The sequence below is a fragment of the Cavia porcellus genome, unplaced genomic scaffold (genome assembly GCF_034190915.1).
Source record: "Cavia porcellus strain 051 isolate PalLab524CR breed Dunkin Hartley unplaced genomic scaffold, mCavPor4.1 scaffold_17, whole genome shotgun sequence".
Lineage (NCBI taxonomy): Eukaryota > Metazoa > Chordata > Mammalia > Rodentia > Caviidae > Cavia > Cavia porcellus.
In genome coordinates, this window is record NW_026947500.1 from 48,088,349 (window position 1) to 48,097,107 (window position 8,759).

An 8,759-nucleotide genomic window follows, 5' to 3' on the forward strand; every position below is an offset into this window, starting at 1 on the left:
ATGGCGGCGGCGGGGACCGCGGGCGCGGGGGGTGCGGCGGGCGGCGGCGGGGCGCGCGAGGGCGCGCGGGTGGCGGCTCTGTGCTTGCTGTGGTACGCTCTAAGCGCGGGCGGCAACGTGGTCAACAAGGTGATCCTCAGCGCCTTCCCGTTCCCCGTGACCGTGTCGCTGTGCCACATCCTGGCGCTGTGCGCCGGGCTCCCGCCGCTGCTGCGCGCCTGGCGCGTGCCGCCCGCGCCGCCCGTGTCAGGGCCCGCGCCCGGCCCGCACCCGCCGCCCGGCCCACTGCTGCCGCCGCGCTTCTACCCGCGCTACGTGCTGCCGCTCGCTTTCGGCAAGTACTTCGCGTCCGTGTCGGCGCACGTCAGCATCTGGAAGGTGCCCGTGTCCTACGCGCACACCGGTGGGTGTCGCGCCCGGGGTGGGGAGCGGGCGAGGGCGGCGCCTGGGGTTGCGGCGCGAGGCTAGGAATGCGCCAGCCGGCTGGAGGCGCCGGGCCGGGAGCGAGCCCTGGAGTGACGCGGGCCTGAGTGCCGCCCCCTCTCTCCGCAGTCAAGGCCACCATGCCCATCTGGGTGGTCCTCCTGTCCCGTATCATCATGAAGGAGAAGCAGAGCACCAAGGTAGGCGCCCCGGGAGGTACAGGACGCAGTCCTCAGCGGGTGACGTGTCTGCGGGCTGCCGGCTTCCTGTCGGATGAGGAAGTCGAGAGAAGCCTGCAGTCCTGGGCTCGCCCTGCAGGCCGCCTGGGGGTGGTCTCCGCTGGGCGGGGTCCCTCCAGTGGGCTCGGGAGTGGACCCAGGGCCTGGCGGGCTTCCCTCCGCGCGGTCCGGTGAGGTACTCGGCAGCACGGGAATCTGACGCCAACCATGGGCGGAGTCCCCAAGTCTCAGCTGTGAAAGACCAGTAAGGTGCTGGGCCCAGTTCTGCCTACCCTTGTGGGGAGCGGGGCTGTGGCTTCAGTGGAGACCAGAGTCCGGTTGTCCCCGCTGGAACGCCCCTATTTCTTGCTGGACACTGTGCGCTTTTGTAACTTGGCACAGTGCCCTGGATCAGCTTATAGAAACTAGGCTGCCTCTGGCTGGGCTCTGTTGCAGCATGTTTACCCAGGCCAGACCTGTGTGTGCCCTGCAGCTGGCCTCAGGGTGAGGTCAGATGTGACTGGCCTAGTCCTAGGGGTCAGAGTCACCCGGGAGGTGTGCCTGTGTGACCTGACACCTCATCACGTTTATCAGGTTTCCATGTTTGGGACATTGCACCCAGAGCCTCACACAGTGAGCAGAGATGGGAGAGGCCCTCTAAGGCATGCAGTGGGGTAACCTCATGGGGAGGGCAGCCTCATGGGGACCCACATTGCAAGGTGTATAGGGTCATACTCACTCTGGAGCAAAAGGAAAAATGAGAGTATTGCAGTGTGTGGTAGGTGACCCACCCCACTGGGACATCACCACCCCTGCTCACTATGTCTTCATCTGGTTATGAGGCCATTTTCTGCCCGGCACCCAGAGAGGCCAAGGTAGGAGGTTTGCATGCATGAGCCCAGCCTGACCAGCTTAATGACCACAGGACCTGGCCTAGAGATTCAGCACAGATGCAGCTTGGTATAGAAGACCCAGATTCCAATCCAGGGACCACAATAAACAAGAGGATTCCTGGTACCTGGGGGTGACCTAGGCCTGAGGACATCTGACACAGATGCTGGGATTCTGCACCCCCCACCCCTACCACTGTCACCTGCCCACTGCATGCTGGACAGAGCATTGGAGAGGCCCTGCCTCTTGGACACGAGGGGCCAAGCTGGGTGGGAGAGGTGTCCTAGTGTCAGGGTACACCAAGACCCACAGGGAGCAGGGTTTCCCTGGGCTGCCCTGGTGCCCTGCAGGTTCTCGGAGTTGTGTCCCTGCACTGCTCTTCCCAGGTGTATCTGTCGCTCATCCCTATCATCAGCGGCGTGCTGCTGGCCACCGTCACCGAGCTGTCCTTCGACATGTGGGGGCTGCTCAGCGCCCTGGCAGCCACGCTGTGCTTCTCTCTACAGAACATCTTCTCCAAGAAGGTGTGGCCAGGGTGGGGGTTGGGGGTCATCCTGGGGGGACCAGGGGTCTACTTGCCTGCTTTTGGCTCACTTTGTTTGCTTTGTGTTTTTAAGGAGTCAGTGTTGTTCTGTTATAAAATTAACACATGCAGGACACTAAGAAAAAGAAAACCCTCATGAAAGAGTTGTTCCAGCTGTGTGAGGGAAGGGGGAGCCCAGGGCCTCTGCTGTGCCCAGCAGAACACTGTGTAGTTAGCTGCACCCCAGAAGGGAATGGCTGTGAAGGTCGGCTTCTCCTGGCGTCCCTGGGACGCCAAGGTGTAGACCTGCTTCAAGTTGCTTCTTGGGTTGGGGCCTTTCTACCTTTTGAGGGCCCTTGTCAGGGCCTTTCTATCTTTCGAGGGCCCTTGTCCTGTCACAAACACAGGCCATTCCAGCTTTCCCCATGGCTGTCATTATGCAGAATGCTTTCCAGGCCCCAGGCCCTATCCTGTAATGGGTCAGTTCACCTGCACTGCTGGGCAGTGTCCAGAAAGGCCACCCTGCACCACCAACCCTGGGGCGCCTGAAGCGATGCCCTCCCCACACTGCTGCTCCTCTCCCCGCACCCTCCTGGCCACTGCATGTTGGTGTTCTTGCTTTCCCTTCTCCACTCACTTCACCTCAGATGCCGTGCTTGTCCTGGGCACCTGCTGCCTGGCCTTCCAAGATGTGCTTGGCGGCTTATCGTTCAGGTTGGGGGGGGCCCTGGATGGGGCCTGGGGCCCTGGGCTTTGAGTCTGGCTCCTGGGTCCTGACCTCTCCTGCGACGCCCTCCACGCAGGTCCTGAGAGACTCTCGTATCCACCACCTCCGGCTGCTCAACATCCTGGGCTGCCATGCCGTGTTCTTCATGATTCCCACCTGGGTGCTGGTGGACCTCTCTGCGTTCCTTGTGGGCAGCGACCTGGTGAGCATATGGTGGGTGTGTGGGCTTGTGCAGGTGCCCTGTGACTGTAACCAAGCACCTCACTTTCGCTGCCCAGGCCCCCAGCCTGCAAGGCCTCCAGGGACGTGGATTCCTTCCCTTTTTTTTTGGTCTACACGGGTAGCAGGGTGCCCCCTCCCCCAGCACCCTGGCACAGTCCAGGAGCTCAGTGCGTGGAAGTTGAGCATCCTAGGCTGTGGCATGGGCATATGGGTGGGGTGGGCACCGCCCAAGAGGCCCACGTTTTGCCGGGCTCGAGGCAGTGGGTGGCAGCATCTCCTGTCCAGGGACAGGAGGAGGCTATGGTCAGGCCTGGCTCAGAGCCTCTGCCTTCCCGCCTACAGCCGGCAGCATCCAAAGGAGGGTAGGCACCTAGGCCAGGCCACGCCATGCCACACCCCTGGCATCACGTGACCCCACACAAGGCTTACTGCCACCTGTACAGAGCCTATGCCAGTTTGTCCTCACTCTTTCCTTTGTGAAGCAGGGGGGCTTGTTACCGGGGCTTTACATTGACTCTGGTCCTAATCCTTCTTACTTTTCACCTTGAGATGGGATCCCAGTAAGTTGCCCAGCATGGACTGGGATTTGAGATTATCCTACCTCAGCCTCCCAGGGAACTGGGATCATAGGCATGCACCCCCTTGCCTGGAAGGCTGATGGTGAATCCTGAGTGACCTGATGGGTGGAACATCCCTGAGATTAGCAAAGCCCTGCTCTGGAGGACATAGGGTAACCCAGGGGCCCCTGCATGTCCCCTCACTGCTCTCTGCTTCCAGCCACCAGGCGGCCACATCCCCACTCCATGATGAGTGTGGCACAGCTGCCCAGGCAGGGGTGGGGCAAGGCCTACCAGCCATGGACTTTGTTCCTACCCTGTGTTTGCAGACCTATGTGGCCCAGTGGCCCTGGACGCTCCTGCTCCTGGCCATTAGTGGCTTCTGCAACTTTGCACAGAATGTGATCGCCTTCAGCATCCTAAACCTCATCAGCCCACTCAGCTACTCCGTCGCCAATGCCACCAAGAGGATCATGGTCATCACCGTGTCACTGGTCATGCTGCGCAACCCAGTCACCAGCACCAACGTGCTGGGCATGCTGACCGCCATCCTGGGTGTCTTCCTGTATAACAAGGTGGGCAGCTGTCACCTCCCTGGGCCCTCCTCTCAGACACAGAGACCTGAGGCACCTGGCACCGGGCTACACCCTAGGCCTTTGTGTTACACTGTCCTGCCTCAGCCTCCTGGGCAGCTGGGACCAAGGGTGCGGACCTCATCGACTTTGGTCCCCTACCCCAGAGGATGCGCTGATGCCGCCCTTGATCTCTTTCCTGCAGACCAAGTACGATGCCAACCAGCAGGCCCGGAAGCAGCTGTTGCCCATGACTGCTGCAGACTTGGGCAGCCGGGAGTGGCCCCACAATGGCGTCCTCTGCCCTCCTCATGGAGACCTGCAGTACAGCCGCAGCGGTATCCTTACGGATCACTTTCAGTACAGCCGGCCCGGACAGCTTGGCTCCTATGCCCTGAACCGCTATGATGTGTAGCACCCAGGGCCAGGTCTGAGCTGCAGCGCTGTGGACACTCCTGACACCGGTGACATCCGCTGGTGAGGGACAGGGCATGGCCTGCACAGGGCAGGGCAGAGTCCCTGCTGGCCAAGGCTCTGGGCCACACTGTCCCCGTCCCCCTGCATGGTGAGCAGCACTCAGAATAGGAGAGGCTGGTGAATGCTGCCTGCCTGGGGGGCAGAGGGCAGCCTGTGGGGTGGAGCTGGGAGGGTGACCTGGGTCAGTAGGTGGAGTTGGAGCAGTAGCTTTGGTGGACAGCAAGGTCTGTGGGGTCAGGCCGGAAGGTGCTGTCCTGCCTCAGCCTTCTTATCTTCGCTGAGCTGGATGCTCCCAGGCAGCCACAGGACTCTGGGGCCCTGGGCCACTGCGCAGCTGCACCCCACCCCCAACCCCAGTCTGGCACTGCCATCTCCGGGTAAGAACCTACAGGATGCTGGTCGGATCCCTGCTGATCTCGGGCACAACAGAGACAGCAGGCCCAGCTCACAGCCAGAGCTGCTCTGCTCCTCCCCTTGAGGCTACCATCCAGTGACGCCACTGGGAAACTGCACAGCTGAGGACAATCACACCCGGAGCAGGATTGCTGTGGCCTGGCCTCCACTGGCTCTGTGCTGTTTACCTTGGGATCTGGTTGTGTCCTGTCAGGTCCAGGATGGGGACACTGAGCTGGATGCACTTTTCCGGGTCAGACCCTTGGCTCAGGAATAAACTGGGGCCCATTGCCGTGGCTACACCTGCAGGCCCAACTGTTAGGGAAGCTGATGCAGGGGGAGTGCCCGGCTAGCAGAGGGACCCCACCGCAAAAAAGAAAAGTTTGAATTCAACGGGATCGCATCAGGAGAATGATAGGACCTCATGTGGGGCCATCCTGCATGGTCCCTGGCTTTTCCGGTGTCAGGAAGCAGCCATGTCCATGTTTGGGGGACAGAGCTGCACAGGACCCTTCCGCCCACCTTGCCACTTGGAGAGTGGCTGACACTTAGCCCCTGGGTCCTTGCTTCTAGTGACTGTATTTCTCGGCAGATTACAAAACTTGGTCAACTCACTAGAGGACCGTTGTCATGCATATCCGGGAGGCCTAGCGCCCCTGGCTGAGATGTGCCTGCTTTATCTGTGTTTTCGGTGTCTAGTTTGGAGACTACTTTGTACAAGGTAGGGAGAGGCAGCCAGCATGTCGGTGCACACCTGGAGTCCCTGCTGCTTGGGAGACTGAGGCAGGAGAATCACAATTCTGAGGCCAGCCTGGGCCACTTACTGAGACTGTCAGAATAAAATAAAAGGCTGCAGAGCAGCGCAGTGATGAAAGCTTGCCCAATGCCAGAGAGATCCTGGCCCCTGTCGAGAGCACTGTAGAAAGAAGGCATGATGGGATGGATGTGATTTAGAAAAAGGTATTGCTGAAGCCACATATGATGGCCACACCAATCATCCCAGCACTGGGAAGGCTGAGGCGAAGATGAGTGTGAGTGGGAGGCCAGTCTGGGCTATGCAGTGAGTTCCAGGGCCAGTTTGAACTGCACAGTGAGACCCTGCCTCAAAAAACCAAAAAAAAAAAAAAAAAAAAAAGATAAAAGGACTTGCTGAGTCCATGCCAGGGACTTCAGCCTCCCAGGTGACACAGACACGCCTGGGTAGCCCTGCCCTGCTACTTCCCAGTGCATCCCTTCCCTGGGCCAGGAGTTTCTGATGTTACTGAAATTTGTATATTAACATTTTTGTTTCCTTTTCCAATGAAAGATTTGCTGCTGCGGAGAAGGGACTATCTGGTTTTATCACGGTTTCTAAAATAATAAAGGAGATATTTAATTCTGTACATAAACCCACAGCAAGCTGGTGTGGTGGCACATGCCTATGATCCCAATGCTTGGGAGGCTGAGGCAAGAGGATCACTGTAGTTCCAGGTCCACTTGGGCTTTGTAGTTGGTTCAAAGCCAGCCTGAACTGCATTGTGAGACCCTGTCTGAAAAAATAAAAGATAAACAAACCCACAGCAAATGTGTACACTGGACAGAGGTGACAATCAAGAGACTTGAGGAGTGTCCTAGCCCCCCCCCCCCCCGAGACAGATGCTGGAGGCTGGGGCAAGCCAAGGCTGGGGCTGGTGCTGTCTGTTACCCTCTTGCCTTCGGGGTTCTGTGAGAGACCAGGCTCACTCCCTTTGTGCTGAGCAGCGGCCCAGCAGCAGCACCAGCACCTACCTTCCTTGGAGGAGAAATGGGCTCCTGCTGTTTTCAGGTGGCTGGGCTGGGGATTTAGCTCAGTGGCATAAGCACCTGCCTTGTAAGCAGGCAGTCGTGAGTTCGATCCCTGGTACCAGTAAAAAGGAAAAAGACAAAAAAAAAAAAAAAAGAGAGAGAGAGAGAGAAATGGGCTCCTGCTGTTTTCAGGTGGTGTCTGTGCCTCTCATGCACCTCACCTGAAGTCATGCATCAGATGCCTTTGTCTCTGTGATGGGGATGGCCATATGCTGCAGCCCTTTGTCCTCTTCTAGGCCAAAGCCTAGAAGATGTGACACACAGATCCATGAGTTAGGATAAAAATAGAATCACAAGCAAGGCATTAGTGGTGCAGGCCTTTATTCCCAGCAATCCTGGAGGCTGAGGCGGGAGGATCACAAGTTTGAGCCCAGCCTGGGGGGCTTAGCAAGATCCTGTCCAAAAAAATAAAGATTCAACCCTCAGTCCCTCACAAACCAAATAATGACATCATTGAAAGTAAATAAACAGACATAACAGCACCGTGACTCACATGCTTTAACTGGATACAAGGACACTGCAGTGCACCCAATGAGGCACCTGGCGACCTGACTGCACCTTGCATGGCTGCTCATGTCTGAGCCCTGGCATGCGGGTGTGTGCGGATGCCGAACCTGTGCTGTGCTACATGAAGCTGGCACTGTGGGCCTCATGGGAACGCAAGGCTGCTTAAGACCCACGGGGGTGGGGGGGAGTCCCCTGCTTGGTAACCCTGGGTGCTGCACCTGTGGCTCAAGGGGCCAATGAGCACTCTGCCTGCTCCACAGGGACCTCACTGAGTCCAGGGGGCAGGAGGCAGAGCCAGGAGGGCGCCACACACCCAGGGTCCTGCTTGGCTCAGTTGTAAGGGAGCTGGTTCTTTAAGCTCTACCATATGCAGTGTGAGTGGAAAACAGTGAAGATGTTTAGGGGTTTTTGTTTTGTTTTTTATTGGTACTGGGGATCAAACTCACGACTGCCTGCTTGCAAGGCAGGTGCTTATGCTGCTGAACTAAATCCCCAGCCCTATGTTTTTTGAATGTAGCAAAACTAGTCCCTGTACAGCGCTTTTACACTTGTCCCACCATTCTGCCACTTTTTTTGAGACAGATCTATGTATGTACCTCAGGTTGACCTCAAAGTGACTTTTCTGCCTCAGCCTTCTGAGGGCAGAGGTTATCGGGGTGCCCCACTACTTTATTTTAATAGCTGTATTGAGATTTTAGTTTTTGGTACTGGGAATTGAACTCAGGACCTCACACTTGCAGGGCAGGCGCTGTGCCACTGAGATATGTCCCTGGCCCTGATGACTGTGTTTTGTAAGTTAAGAGGGAACTGCTAGAGAAAATGATGTGTCTGTGTGCAGGTCCCATCTCTTCAGACAGATAAGCCCTGAGCTCCATCTGATCACTGCGTTGGCTCGTGGCTCCCTTGGCTGTGTCTGTGCCCACGATATCCTGGGGAGTTGGGGTGTCACCAGCCCCCTACACTAACTGCCTGATCCCGCCACACCTGTGCATACATAGTGGATCCTGTTTCCCATCATGCTCTTGACTTCCTGTGCTGTTACAAAATGCCTGAGATAGTGACTGGTAAAGAGGTTTATTTGCCCCCCAGTTCTCCCCCGGCAGTCCCAGCTCAAGGCACAGCATCTGCTGTAGGGACACAAGCATTCAGGGTGTCTGCTCAGGTCTGTCTTGTGATTGCTAGCCCTGTCACAGCCACCCCATTGACCTCGCTCATCTTTTTTTTTTTTTTTGTCTTTTTCATTTTTATCGGTACCGGGGCTTGAACTCATGACTGCCTGCTTGCAAGGCAGGCGCTTATGCCGCTGAGCTAAATCCCCAGCCCTGACCTCCCTCATCTTAACTATATCCCAAGACCCCCAGCTTCCTATAGAGGGGTACAGTGAAGGATGGAAGGAAAGACTGACAAGATTGAGGATGCATAAAG

At 57.4% G+C, this 8,759-nt stretch overlaps 1 protein-coding gene across 1 annotated transcript; it reads left to right on the top strand.

Annotated features, from left to right (window-relative positions):
- Positions 1-6,391, top strand: Slc35e1 (solute carrier family 35 member E1). The gene is made up of 6 exons (XM_063228117.1): positions 1-403; positions 553-623; positions 1,919-2,056; positions 2,859-2,984; positions 3,891-4,136; positions 4,339-6,391. Exons 1-6 carry the CDS (start codon positions 1-3, stop codon positions 4,546-4,548), a joined length of 1,194 nt encoding a protein of 397 aa, XP_063084187.1. The 3' UTR covers positions 4,549-6,391.
- The last annotated feature ends 2,368 nt before the right edge of the window (positions 6,392-8,759 follow it).